The sequence below is a fragment of the Apium graveolens genome, chromosome 8 (assembly GCF_009905375.1).
Source record: "Apium graveolens cultivar Ventura chromosome 8, ASM990537v1, whole genome shotgun sequence".
Classification (NCBI taxonomy): domain Eukaryota; kingdom Viridiplantae; phylum Streptophyta; class Magnoliopsida; order Apiales; family Apiaceae; genus Apium; species Apium graveolens.
The window spans coordinates 121,880,711-121,895,713 of record NC_133654.1 but is presented as its reverse complement, the minus strand read 5'-3'; the positions used below and the strand labels follow the sequence as shown (position 1 = coordinate 121,895,713).

The 15,003-nt window shown below is 33.1% G+C and overlaps 1 protein-coding gene across 5 annotated transcripts; it reads right to left on the bottom strand.

Annotated features, from left to right (window-relative positions):
* Window positions 1-310: 310 nt before the first annotated feature.
* On the bottom strand, window positions 311-14,598 carry LOC141677142 (uncharacterized protein At4g17910-like). 5 transcript variants are annotated; one of them, XR_012557344.1, is made up of 17 exons: window positions 14,435-14,597; window positions 14,233-14,296; window positions 14,114-14,141; window positions 13,327-13,460; window positions 12,885-12,958; window positions 12,703-12,772; window positions 12,500-12,589; window positions 11,302-11,375; window positions 10,846-10,933; window positions 4,897-5,023; window positions 4,679-4,783; window positions 3,689-3,815; window positions 3,544-3,595; window positions 3,303-3,347; window positions 1,939-2,073; window positions 1,091-1,189; window positions 412-447 (listed from the first exon to the last, which is right to left on the bottom strand). XR_012557344.1 is itself a non-coding variant. In XM_074482907.1 (16 exons), exons 1-16 carry the CDS (start codon window positions 14,527-14,529, stop codon window positions 442-444), a joined length of 1,278 nt encoding a protein of 425 aa, XP_074339008.1. In that variant the 5' UTR covers window positions 14,530-14,598; the 3' UTR covers window positions 311-441. The 5 variants fall into 5 exon arrangements, 3 of the variants coding, with proteins under 3 accessions (XP_074339008.1, XP_074339007.1, XP_074339009.1); XR_012557345.1 differs by lacking the exon at window positions 412-447 and adding an exon at window positions 957-993; XM_074482907.1 differs by lacking the exon at window positions 1,939-2,073 and having other exon boundaries at window positions 311-447; window positions 14,435-14,598.
* Window positions 14,599-15,003: the final 405 nt, after the last annotated feature.

Here is a 15,003-nt window from a genome sequence, read left to right as displayed (position 1 = left end):
CCAAAATTCTGGTACAAATTTGTTTTTGAAACATAGCAGTGGGGTGCAAAATGCAATTAACCCTTCTTTTTTAATACATATACCCGCATTACAATATCTGTAGCAATGTAAATTGCAATAGTCCACGCACATGATATTTGGGTCTGACAGAGAAATAGCAATAAAACACAAGTTAGTGATGCTTGTCTGGCGAAGAGGACATAGATGGAGAAAATTGTGGTTACAGACCTTGGGACCATTGCCCAGGCTTGTCAGAGACTCCCAGCAGACCAGTGAATCTATGTAACCACTAAGGAGCTAAGCTTACCTCATTTTATCTCAAACGAATGTAACTGAGCAACATCCTCATCCAAAGTCTCAACTCTTTTATTATCTTTGTACAATTTGTGCCCCCTCAATTTGCGTCAGCCGGATCTTCCTTTCCTCTTGCATCCCAGTCATCTACAACTGCAAGGGTAAGAGCAAATAGTGTATTATTATATATGCAATTTACAAGTACATAATCATGACATATATAATTTGTGGCGATGGGGCTTTTAATAAACAAATCAAAATGCATATGCAGATCTTACAAAAAATGCTCATCTAAATTTTGCAATAGTTTAATGATCCATATTGTACAAAATAGATAAAGAAACAAAATTAGAAATTAGTTCTAAGAGCCTTCCGAGGATACTCTGAAAGTAACATTACACATTACAAATACTGTCGACCAAGTCTTCCGTCTACATATTAGTCTGTGAGACCAAGTATTGTATCAATATAACTGGCGCGTGTTAATGACATCCCTAAACAAGATACACAGTTGAAGTTTCTAATACAATACACCTAAGATTTGGTCTACCAAAACTTTAACTTAAATCCATAAAAATCCGCAACTACAACAGTAGCCGATAGTAGAGATGCATAGACACTTAATACAATTAGTGCAGCGACTGTGGACGTGGACAGAGTATCAATAGTCAAGTTCACCACCCCCGTCATAAGATTTGCCTGCATACATTACATTTCCGAACAGTAATTTAATTAATCAAATGTAAGGAAGAAAAAAATAATCATTATGCTTATATTATTAAATAATATTTCTCACCAGAAGAAAAGATCCCAGTAAGTTGTTGTTGAAAGCTTTTTCCAGTGTTGATATCTTCGGTCCAGGTATATGTTCACCAAGCATTACAATTGCTAACATCTACAAAATAGTGAATTGTGTATTAGGAATGTGACTATCCAAATGCTCTGGACAATAACAGCACCACATTTATTTTTATAGCTGGAAAAAGAAAATGTTGATATATTAAAATTGTTCGATTCCGCCTTAAAATCATCGGACACCATTCTCCTTTAACTTTTCTATTGTGGTCATTGGAACTCTTTGCTTAATTCAGAGTGAGAAGAACATATACAGTATTCTCGCTAAACATTACCAAAATACAAGGCTCTGCAAACCATTACTGATTACATTACGATAAATATAAGCAAACTCTGTTTGTTCCTGATTACCCTTGCCTTGTAGCCGTGTCTAGTTAAATACTTAAATGTATATAGAAAGCAGTCTATTATATCGCTTTTATATGTTTCATTATTTCATATGCTTTCTTTTCTTCTATCATCATACCAAACCAAACTCATATATCCCGTAAAGCAGAGTCTGGGGAGGGTAGGATGTGCGCAAACCTTACCTCTAGTCCTCTACTTCCGAAGGGTAGAGTTTTTGTTTTGGCAAAGATACCCTCCCCACTTGAGTAGTAAAAATAACAGGGATAAGAGATTTTTAATAGAAAAAAACAATAAACATATTAAGAGCACTATAAAAGAAGACAAGAGAAGTTAGACATCAATAGGATAGAAAACAACAATTAAGCAAATATTATCAGGAAAGAATATTTAATGTCTTAAGGATCCTAAACAACCAATCCCCCTAAATTATTCCAATACTACCTATTGTATCATATCTGATCCCTGAGGACAAATCCACTGCTCAAACCCTGCCTCGACAAAATCCCATGGTTATCACGATGGTCGAGTTAGGTCCAGTTGAGTCAAGAGCATCCAGCTAGCCGACTATTTGTCAACCTAATCGAAAGTTAAAATAATAAATAATTTACATATATTGTGATTGTAGCATTATAGAAAGTATTAATGACCACTAATATACAATTATAGTTACAGTTACAATCCCTAAGACAATTAACTATAATAACATGTGCAATCTAATTGAAATTTCCAATTACAGGGTATAAAGTATAAACAAAACAGAGTTTATTTATTATTACTCAATGTATACACAAAATAAACGATTAAATAATTAAAAAAATTAACCATTATAAATGTACTTTCAGAAGACTCGGAAGAAGTCAAGAAGATAGAGGCACCCAAGTAGCAGCAACTTAAAAAAAGTCATAGTTTTGTGGACTGTCATACAAAACCAAATTTTGCAGCAATGTAGGGAGGGTTCTGTTTTTCTATTTTGCTATCGTAGTTTCCTCGAGCTTTTTTCTTGTGGTAGGAAATGCCTTAAACTTTTTAAGGATATTCTTGACTATTTAATCCCTAGAGGAAAAGACAGATGATTAGTTACTATTATATAACCCAGCACAGCAACCTGTGGCAATTAAAATCTTTTCTTTTACGCGATTGCAGTGCACCCAAATTGAACAAGTACATATAACTGCGAACAAGAATATACTAGTGCCTATAGTTAGTTGGTTTGTTAAATCCCACAACAGACAAATACACAAGACAGATTTTCTTTACTTTATTCCTCTCCGGTATCTAGCCTACTAACAACAGCAACAGGATAATGTTCAACGTGTTCATTTTGTTGCTTTGCTCCATTCAATCAATCTTGATACGCCCACTATTAGTTATATTTGATTCTTAGCTTGTTGTCTAAGATTTTAACACTTTCAAACAAATCTTATATCATTTGTAAAAATGTAACGGGTGGTTTTTTTTAAAGAAACTAAACCAGCACAGGCCAACTGGCCAAGTAGCTCTTTCTCTCTCTACATTTCAGGTAAAAAAAAAGAGAGAAAAAACTCTCACTCGATCACTGTCAGTTTCTGCTTTTATAGTGTCATCTAGGGTTAAACTTACAATAGGACTAGTAATTACACAACAAAAAATTTAGCAAAAAACAAAATTACACAACAAAAAGGGGGTGGGAGGGGAGGGGGGAAGAAAAAGTAAAAAAACTATAATGCAGGAAACCCTCAAGAATGGTTAATAATAAGCACAGAAGATAAATATAAGAATGTTTCCAAATTTTTCCATCACTATAAGACGATGAACACGAGAAGTACCTGTAGATTTACAGCCATCACATTTGTAACATAAGCCAGGTTGCACTGCGAAAACCCAAAACTAATTTAGTCTGATAAGAAGTACCATCGATATTACCGGCTTACCGTATTTCTAGGATCTATGAATAACAATGACCAATACGAAGTACAATCCAAATTACCATATTTCTAGCGTCTATGAAGAAAAATGATGCGAGAAACAGGAAAATTCTTATCAAAAAAGCATTGGGCTAGTTTTTACCATGCGCCGTGAAGGTCTTTCAACATGCTCTTCTAGAAAAAGAGTTAATATCCTGCAAAATTAGGATAGAATAGGAGCCATCAACTTAGTAAAGAGTGAACTAAAAATTAGAATGAAATCAGAAGAACCACCATTAGAGAACAACCAGAACACAAGAGCAAGAATCGAAGCTCTAATTTCCGCCGAATTGTTTAATCTCACTTCATGTATATGGTTCCCAAAGAAAAGATAGCTGCCCAACTGGACGCCAACAAGATACATTCCCCAGTATCCTGATGTAAAATATGTATCAAATATTTATAATTGAAAATTCTCTTGATACTATAATAATGCATAACATATAAAAATATGAAATTAAAATCCCGGCAACTCCAGCTAAGAGAAACCCTCTTAAGACAAACACCTAATTAGTTAAACCTAACTGACTACCGTGTGAAGTATGCTAAACTAATGTCCCTAAAATAATTCTCAGTCCACTGTTTTTAGATCTTAATTAGAGTTTCTTTATATAAACTTTATTTCAAAGAGAAACACAATAGAACAATGCCGCTAGACAGACCATAAAAAATTTGTTTTTCAAAAAGTGTTGAATGCTAGAAACTGTACAGACGTACATCCTGAGATAGATGCTGGCTGCCAACATGCACATAAAGATCACTTCTCAAGTCACTCCAAAGGAAACCAGAAATTCCACTAAACCGCACTTTTCCAAAAGAAGACCTACATCAAGCTCTATAACCTGACAAAACTTGAACAGAGTGTTCATACTAAGGGTCTGCTCCCTTCAAAGCTAAATAAACCATGAGTAATATGGAGACAAGTTGCCTGTTTTATTACAAGTTGCACATTCTTTAATATTTTATTGAGTAATCTTGTGTTCTAGCATGTCCTAGTTTCCACACTTTCATTAAGACACAACAAGAATTTGAAAACCATTCTTCGAATTATATAAGAAATAAACAAGGGCATAAATAAATTAAAGCGTTAAAATTCAAGAAACTAATCAGAAACAGTTCCTAGAAAAAGCACACCTTTCTTGTTCTAAACAAGTAAATAAGAAAAGTATCCGTAAAATAGTAAAATCGTAATCTTGCAAGAAAAAGCATATTAGACCCTTGTTGGTTTGTTGTCTCACCAAATATACTATAAATCCCCTCCTTGTTACGACTGATAATGTCTGTCCCCCTTTCTTCAGAAAGCAGATAAATATTTAAACCTTTCACTAAGCAAATTTGATATCCTGAATCAGTGAATTTAAAAGTAAAATATTATTAGTTGAATAAGTAATATGAGACATGTTGTTTCCTTAAAAGTATAAAATCAATAAAAATAAATATAATAATAAGAGCCTACCGATAAGTATCAAAGAACCTAGAATCCCACAATACATAGCGGGGACATTTACAATTGCTGTTAGGATAGATATAGCAGCAAGGGTAAAAAAGAAGTTCCAATGCTGTCCATACTCCCCTACATGAACCTACAAGCAGAAAAGGGACTTTCAGTACTACAAAATGTATAGAAATGAAAAAAATAAAAACCCTTCCCAAAGCACTTGGAACCAAAGTTACGTCAATGTGCAGAACATGTAATTAATGCATTAGGTAGATAGTTATTTGCACAGAAGTAAGAATAATCATTTCCATTACCTGACAACTTACCAAAAATATATCCACTTTGTTAACCATAAAACAATACAATTACAAAATTTAGAATGTAATGGTAGATTCTTGACCCATGTTAATACAAAAGTGTAACTATTGTTAAGAACACCATAATAAAGAACAAAATAAATATTTAAAGAAAAAAGAAAACAAATATATCCTAAAATACAATATACCTATGCCGAGAGACAAACGGAGAAAGCCAAGGAATGCATATGCTTTCCTTAAAACAGATTTGCCTCTCTACTTGATGCCTTTACTTGGTGCAAGAGGATGCATAAGCAACTAGTTCCCAGGACATAATGTGTTATCTACAAGTATGCAAAGGCAACGCCTAAGAATACTCCTGTGAACTCGAAACAAAGACTTCGCTCTATCACTAACTACACACTACTACAATACTAGAGAGAAAAAGGGAAAAAAACTGCCTGTTTTCAATATGTTCAAAAATCGAGAGTTCGGGCCTCCTTTTATAGGCTTCATCAAGGGGAAAACCATCATGTTTTACTGTAAAACCAATCTATATGCGTAACAATTTTTGTATGGCAACACTGACTGACAAACCTGATATTGTTCAAAACAAATCCCGTCCCAATCAAAACATCAATTTATCATTAACATGTTTACCTATTTGATCATCCTCAAAGCAACCAAATTTGTCCAATATACACTCGGCGTCCTCCTAATTGGAAAGATTTATCATATCTTATTATAAAATTTTACAACAATAATTGAAACTGATCAACGTTAAGGGACACGCTCGTCACAATCATAACTTGAATCTATCCAAGACGAAACACGTAAAAAAACAACAACAGGATGATAGTAATAAAATTTGTGTTTAATATATGGATAATATTTTAACCTTCCCCCTTCAGAGTATATATTGTCATATTGACAATCCTAGACGATCGGTGGAAGCAATGTCCTTGAACTACTTGTTGCTATGGGTAAACCATAGCAACAAATAGTTCAAGGACATTGTACATAAGTATGCATATTGAGCCCATTATCTCATGGTAGTAATTGAGCATTTGGGTTGCTATTCAATCACCCAAGTGCTGTTATTTCTCATTCTATTTATGTCCCACATTAACTTTTGTTTACACATGTTATCCAACATTACAAAATGTCTCTCAACATACTATTACATAAAAGGTTTTGTGCCCTTTCCATAGTTGCTTTGTCATTACAATATATGTATTCAGTATTCACTGATTAGACCATTTTTTAAAATTGTAGCCTTGCTTATTTACAACATGCAGACATGGTTTTTACATGCAACAGAGCTACAGACTTGTATTCCCATTGTTGAATTCTAGACCATACTCTGTTTTAACTTTCAAGTTCCCAGAAAACAAGTTTAACAACCTACAGTCATATCCACTTGTATCTTCTGAGGCTTTGATACACAAGATCCAACTTGCATCGGTGCATTCCTAAAAAATGACTGGATATTTTTTATAGTTCATGATGCAAGACACATACTGAAATCAAGAAATAATGAAGACTTTGGTGATTGGGTTCCACCAAAAAAAAAAATAAGCCGTGTGTGTATACGATGGTAAATATCAAGCTACCTGCACTATTAAAGGATACAATGTTTGTATAGAGTACCAGAAAACCTAATAAAATACCCTAGTCAACTTAGACTCATAAAGAATTGGGTTTATTATAAATAAAACTTATTAATTCTCTTGACAATTTAACCCCACAAACAACTATCATAGAGAATCAAACTCATTAATTTTTAATATGGAAATTCCTTTTCATTTTCATTCCACCCTTCTTGGAAAAAACTCGATCAAGAGTAATACTAGGATGCGTGACCCCATGTAAAAAGGATTTTATAGTGGTAAATTTTTTTGGACGTTAGCTAAGGTGCAAAGAACATTGAAAACTAAGTTGTATAAGAAGAATGCTCGAATAGGTTTCCTGAACTGACTAACATAATAAACATCAACCACTTGTATTCCTAAACAATTACAACTTGCTCCATATGAACCACATGACAGCTATAAAGATCTTTGGCTTTCTGGTCTCTAGAACTCATATAATCCAAAACCAGATTGTCTTTATGCAACTGATTTTCTATCTTTGTATTGTCCATAGACTCAGGGTCTAACACAATTTTATCTCTTGTTTATTCTTTGCATTCTCCAAATGTATTTTATCGTGCCCATTGATAACCGGGAGACAACATACTTTAACCTTCTCAGAGATGACATGTAAATCTTTTTGAATCCTTTCACGCGAAAACTGAAAGTGTTGCTACCTTGACAACGTTCAACTTTAAAGTCATACATCCAACACTACATAAGCAATTCATGAAAAAAAAAATCACAATGTTCTTGCTAAATTTCTTGGACTACCAACCCTGTCATCTAAACATCATGGTAGAATAGAAGATCCCTTCTCTGATTTCCATAATGCATCCGTGAAAGTTTGCTTTTTTTGGAAGTCAAATTTCCCGTTGCCATAAAGCATCTTACTATACAGCAACGCACATCCACCCTACCTTCCTCTTTTGTCTCCTCATCATAGAACAAACTCTATTCTCCTCTAGTCGAACCCTTTTTCTCATTTTGAATATCGTGTACTAAGCAACTACTAGAAGCCATAGATACCCAAACCAGATAGGAGGAATACTTGCAAAATAAACTTTGACGACAAAAGTCTAACTACAACCGCTACCGGAAAACTCTAAAATTATTAAAATATAAAAACCATCTTCTATTTTCTCTATAATGTATTAAAGAAATGAATAGAAGTTTAAACTTGTACATTTCCCAATTATTTTTCCATCTGGTGTTGGGACAAGTTTGATTATCCCCGTCTTTGTTTTTCTGTTCAACGAGAATAGATTACTATAATTCACCCCTGCGAACCGATTAGTCGATGTTTATCACAAAAGCTCTTATTGTTATATTTGAAAATTTTCATTTTAATTCTTAATATTTTTCTTAAGAAAGTAGGTTTCTTAAAATCTTTCATCCAGATACATTCTCTCACAAATAAAACATTGAAGTTGATAAAAGCACACGGTCTCTTGAATCACTGTCACAAATGTCAATCAATCAATCAATCTTACCCAATAATACCGCCTAGGGCAGTGTCTGGGGAGGGTATAGCGTACGCAGCCTTACCCTCATTCCAAAGAATGAAAAGACTGTTTCCTCAAAAGACCTCCGGCTTGTGTGTGTGCACAAATATGTGTGTTCTAGGTAAATAATGATATATAAAAGCAACAGTCAGCGAGACAACGATAAACAATGATATAATACCCCAGACCATGGTTTTCTTCACATGGGACTTACCTATACCGTAAAAAGTTTCGTTCAATGGTTCATTGTCATGAGTCCCTTCTGTTTCTCATTTTGCACTCCTTTTGATGCCCTAAACTCAATCTTATTTTACCGGCTTAATTTATTCTTTGGTCAATTTGAGCCAAAACTTTAATTTGTGCATGATCCAAAATTGTGGCATGTGGGCTTCGGGTGTCAATAATGTGGTCTGTGGACCCAAAAATTAACACCCCCAATTTTAACAAATTCTAGGGTTAGAGTTCCTCGTTAATTTCACTCCAATTTTAATCAAATTTCCCAAATTTTGACACGAATGGATCTAACAAAGAAGCGAAAGCTCGAAGAAAACAGTCTTCTCCAACCAATGTTCGATCTCTCCATCACCGACGTTCGCAAAATCATCTTTTCCTTCACTTCCGACCAGCTCCTCAACATCGTTCAAAACGCCGCCGTTCGCCACCTCGACGTTCTCAACGCCGTCCGATCAGTCGCCGATCAAGACTTATCGCAACGCAAACTCTTCATTCGAGGCCTCAGATTCTTCTGGTTAAATGTCTATATTGGCTATAAACTAAAATTGGATATTTTCGATGTGTATATATTTGACTAATTGGTTTAATTTAATTGAAACTGCTAGTTTTAATGGATTTTAACATATGTAATATAATTTAAACATTTTGATATATGTCGTATCCTATTGCACCTGAATCACGATATATTTCTATAGGTCAAATATCTCTATTTTCGTACTACACCCCTGCACCTGAATGATTTCTTCGTACACAGTGTGTACTGCTATTACCAATGATATTTGTAATAGGAAAATATATTAAATCTATTTTGCTCGTCTTGTTTGTTAACAATTGGTAGTTTAATATGTAAGTTATATATCATGCATCACTGAACACTTAACAGTCCATAATTTGAACTTCAAAAACATTCTCAATAACTTTTACGTAAAAAATAAGTTCTGCTTGCAACTATACTAAACAACTTTAATCAAGAAGTGACGTTTTAAAGGCAAGTCATATGGGTTCTTTAAGATAAAATATAAACTTCTTTAAGAAAGCCCCAAAAATTTACTAATAATAGTAATGGTGACAGTGCCTCCAAAATGACAACCTCAAGGAGGAAGACAAATCATTGAACAACTTGCAACCTATATAATTAGTTAGAAACTACACTCGATAACAACAAAAACTCATTTTCAATGATTATATCGTCTAGGAAATGTTCTTTAGTGATTCACAATCATTGTCAATACTTGGTCAAAGATGTCTCCGCCTCCATGCATATATCTAAAGCATCTGAGTATCAATTTCCAAATCTCCTTGGTCATTTCGTAAAGATTATTTATGAATGATTGTCATTTAGAAAAATCTTATGAAAATCTTAATTTTTTGTAAGATAAAGTTATATAAAAAAAAAAAGTTCATAGAATACCTAAAGCTCCAATGTTGAACAACATTATTTTAGCAGATTAATGAAAATATGAATATATAAAAAAACCTTTAATTTCAATATTAATAATAAAAAAATAGGCTTAGACTTGTATTAATTGCGGTGTATATATATACAGATCGTAAAGGACTTAATCGATTACAAAAATCTATCAATTATAACTAATTTCAAGTCTATGCGGAGTCAAACACATTTATTGATTGATTTTGCTGAATTTTTGGACTACCAAATACATAAATCAGTAAATGACGATTACACACACACACACATATATAACTAGCATATTATTTTAATATTAAAATTTAAATTAACTGAAAATGAATTTCCTAATAAAGGATATATGTAAGTATCTATATATTAAAGAAAAACTAAACAAACTAAAAGAACAAAATATCTTAGGTCATATATATGGTGTCAGATTGTTCTGAATGATTCATAGGTAAAAAATTTATTACGATATAACTATACATAAAAGTAAAGAAATTTAAGAAAAGCTTGTAACATTCTTTCTGATATACATCTGAAACACATCATGTGAATTGAACACCAGAAACAAAAAGTAAGCACATTACTTCCAAAATATATCTATTTCACTCCCAAAAGTGTTTCCTTCGATAACCAAAAGTGTCACTTATGTTCTTATTACCAATTGCCCAATCCCTAGTGTTCATTACTAGCCAAAGCTTTAAACTGCAAGCAATATTGAAGTTCAGCAATCCACCTCATGGCAAATAATGAGTGATCTGTTCTATTTTTGTATAATTAAGAAAAGACGTAAAAATAGAGGGGTTTCCAAATTTTTATGAAATTCCAGGATCAAGACTGCAAATCAAACACTATCTCCCCCATTGTACTCTTACACATATAGTTACCTGATAGTTTACACCAGTTGTGGATACGAGGCGAGCAAACCCTAAAAATATAAGTGGAGTGGTGGATGAAATTGCCTTTTTCAAACTCCTGAAATCGAAAAGACAAACAAATTTACTAAAATCATCTGCATACTATATTAGAGTTAATCGGAACATTGAAGTCTAGGTCATGTCCAAACAACAAACATAACGCTATATATATGTTTGATGACACTGAGAAATTTTATAATTTTAGTTTTCTCTAGTCTACTGATGCAACTAAGAAGATGATCAGAAACAACCTATATACACAATTAGAGAAGACTTGGAGCTGTCACAAAATTGTGAACTGTTAATCACACATCTTTTATATGTTAACCATACTGAAGAACCTTTGTCATATAGACAAATAACCCCCATTATTTTGATGCACACACTAACAACCTTTAGATAATGAAAGATGTTAAAATTACTCACGTTCTTAATGTGCCCCGGGCTTGTCGTGAGACCAAGGAATTTGCCAATACAAATGAGCCTACCCCAAGATCCATCTGATGATAAATATAAGGGAAAAAAATTAGGAATCCTGTGAAAGAAAGGGAGTAAACATTTGCAGGTGTAAAAAACAAAAATCATCACAAGTATTTTATAATATTACTCTAAATCTAACTCAACTTCCGTGAAGACATTCAAACGAGATCATCATGAGAATTTTAATTTTCTTTCTCCATAATATTGTTTCTTCACGTTTGCTCCTTTTGTATTTCAATCTACTGCTTTAGTGGTAACAATATGCAGAACTTGGACGCTATAACATCAACGCAAGTCCAGTTGTCCGTGTATGAAACACGAGCACGTAGATATTAGAAGCTCTTCTTTTTACCTTTTAAAAAATTTATCTACCAGTGACTGGTTAATTTTTTTGTCCCAATTAGTATCTAAGTGTTTGAAATAATAGGGTGTGTACTTTAAGGACGATCTTTGCAAGTCACCCTCTCATACTGAAATTTCTTATTGATGCTCCTAAACATTCAGGTTTATAATATTTTGTCTCAACACTTCATTGTATTTACTCAAGGTTGATGACACTCTAATTATACATGACTATTTTATAGTTGCAATAGTTCAGTGGTCATTTTCTTTGGTAAGTGGTCTGTTGTCTATGACATCAAAGAAATGCATTACTTCACCAGGACGTAAGCATTCCAGCCTAAATTAGCTGCAATCAGTTCTTTTATACAGATGACATAATAGATTAATCACTGAATTCCTTGCTATGTCGCCAGAAGAAAAATGAATCTGAGTTTTGCGACAATCGGAATTTCCTTTTTCTTGCTGTTTTCCTTCCTGGAGTGATGCTAGTTGTACCATTTTTGTTTATAAGCAACTTTCTCAAATTACATATTAAACGGATAAAGGAAATGCAATTACGTTATAAATTTTCAACATTCGCATGCCTAATTGCCTACTGAGTTTTTAGTTTTTCAACTTGCATGAGGATGTGACTGAAGAAAACTGCTAAAGCAAAATACCATTGATATTAAGATCACATTTATTTTAACATTTTCTGATAGGAAGAGAAAAGGTATACTATATGACTGAGGGAGTACATAGTGCTCCATTCTAGGATTGTTTACATTGTAAGTAGAAATGGAAATTGCCAAATAAAGGTTACCACACTGGTGCCGTAAGTCTCAGTTTTAGCATATCTCCTCGGGAAGATTTTAAAATCAACAGCTAGTATGCAGATACATGTTCCAAGCATCTGTTGCAATCATTCGTTTGTCAAAACATTACAAGTCCAACAAAGATGCCATGTAAGTGACATTTAAAAATAAACAGAAGACCAGAAAATGTTGAGTGATTGAGCTCGCATACCACTGCAACCCTGTAAGCAGAGATATATGGCTGCAGAGTCTGGATGCCTTCAAGAGACACAAAGGCATATCTGCACTGGATAGTATATCAGTTTGATTTGATATATCGGTTTGACAGAGTAATGTCATATACTCCAAGTTGGAATTATAAAACCAAAAACAAAAATAAGGAATGCACTGTACCTTTTATATGTAACACACAAGATCAGCACCACAAGCAAAAATATTGCAACTTTGTAAATCCAATCTGCTAAAACCTGTCAATAGCCATTTAGTTTCAACAGCTTAACCAATTGTTCTTAAGTAGTTCACTATTGTTGAAGTATCTGGAAAATTTTAATGTACATAGATATAACATGGAAAAATTACAAGATTTCTAACATATATATATATAACATGCTTTAATATATGAAATTGTAAATGATGCCACTAATATGAACTTCTCTCATATGTCTAATACATCCATATTTTGGGTGTATATAATAAAACATTTGTAGAACCACATACAGAATAAAACACTTGGTAGGGAAAATGTAGGTTGTAGTTGTACTAATTGAAGACTCAAGACACCATTAAGGTACTGAAATCAACTTGTACAGGAATAGTATGCTAGGAAGACACTTACAGTAAGGAATAGTATGGTAGGAAGGGCAATAAAGAGAAAATCTAGAGCGGTTGTCATCAAGACTTCACTCCAATTCTTTCTAGTAGCAAATACATCATCGTCTTTCTTAAATGCGGCACAGTTGAAATCTTGATCTAAAGAAAGTACTCATAATGTCCTAAACAAACTCATCAGTAACTATAAAGACAAAAGACAAAATGTCTGGCAATGCATATTTACAGAAGTACATTATTGCAAGTAAACAATTAAGGTAAATATCAGGTTAATTCGTCACAGAAAAGAGGTAGCCATGTGTTCTAAACAATGAGATAAGAGAACAAGTACAAGGGTGTGCCAAAATGAATGACACTAAATTCACAATAAATACAGAGAAGTGATTCGTAGACACTTTAACTTATAGCTAATATGATAAATATAGAAGACTGAAGTGAATCAAAAGATACATATTACTTAACCAATTTAAGTAATTCCTGTCACTTTTCATAACATTTTTGCTATTTGTAGAACATAGGTAATTTTGTACTAACAAGTGGAGAGTACTAAATATAACAGTCAGATAAGGAAACAGACAAAATTTAAATTTCACAAACAATTAAGAATGTCAAGACAAATAGTGCAACTACCATATAAAGTAGCAAGAAATGTGATCCAGAGTCTTATATTTTCGGGAAGAAAAAAAAAGGAATCAGTAATTAACAGTTCAATTGTAGAAGTTTTGTATTTCTAGGTGATGAATAAATGTAACAGCAATTGTTTGTAAGAGTATGTAAGTAACAAAGTATCTAACCGAATAATCGACGAATGAGAAGCGTGACCTGAAGAAAACAATAAAAGCAAACAACATTAAACAATAATTTACAATAAAGAAGCAGAAGAATGTAAAGTAAAGGGGGGTTAAGACTCTACAGAGAAGAGTGAAGTTAGTAGAAAAACTTCAAGCATAGAACATCCATTCAAGTTACTCACGAATCTGTCCACAAATTAACAAAATAGTTGGGGTTACAACAGATTCTACTACTACTACTACTACTCTCATACATACTATATAATAGTAGTATATATAGATATAATAAATGTCAAGATTGAGGAAAGGATGAATATAACTAACTGTTCTTTCAATTGTCTGTCTGTGTTGATAAATGATGAATCCATTCCTACATTCATCTGTATTGTCTTAATCCAATCTGTCAAGATCGGGATCATATATACTTCAACAATTTGATCTTTTAAATCCTACTTTTTTATCACGTACTTGGGTGGTCGCCTAAAGAAATGTCCAAAATATCGCTTGGGTATAAAGGGCTGAGTTCTATGGATTCCACCTTTTTATCGGAGTCCTCGGAGTCCATCTACGTTCTGCAAATAAAATATATTGTAAAACGTGTTATTTTGCAAAACATGTTACACAAATAGCATAACTTCAACAAAATCATGCAAATCTCATATATTTACGGTACAATATGTATGTTCTGCAATATGTTCTGCAACATGAACATTTATGTTCTGCAAACTAAACATGTTTTGTAGAATATATATTTTTGTAATGTTCTACTTGTAAAATGTATGCAATCTACAAGATTTTTGATAGAATAGTGATATTTGTCGAAAAATAATATGTTTTGCAATATTTTAAGCTATATTTTACTTGCAGAACATATATGGACTCCGAGGACTCCA

Bases quoted from the DNA above. Each gene is read 5' to 3' on its own strand.
- LOC141677142 (XM_074482906.1), bottom strand. From the start codon at position 14,529: ATGATCCCGATCTTGACAGATTGGATTAAGACAATACAGATGAATGTA. The intron at 11,376-12,499 runs GTAACCTTTATT...ATTTATCATCAG, and splicing joins AGACTTACGGCACCAGTGTG to ATGGATCTTGGGGTAGGCTC. The intron at 3,816-4,678 runs GTGAGACAACAA...ATTTTACATCAG, and splicing joins GGGGATTTATAGTATATTTG to GATACTGGGGAATGTATCTT.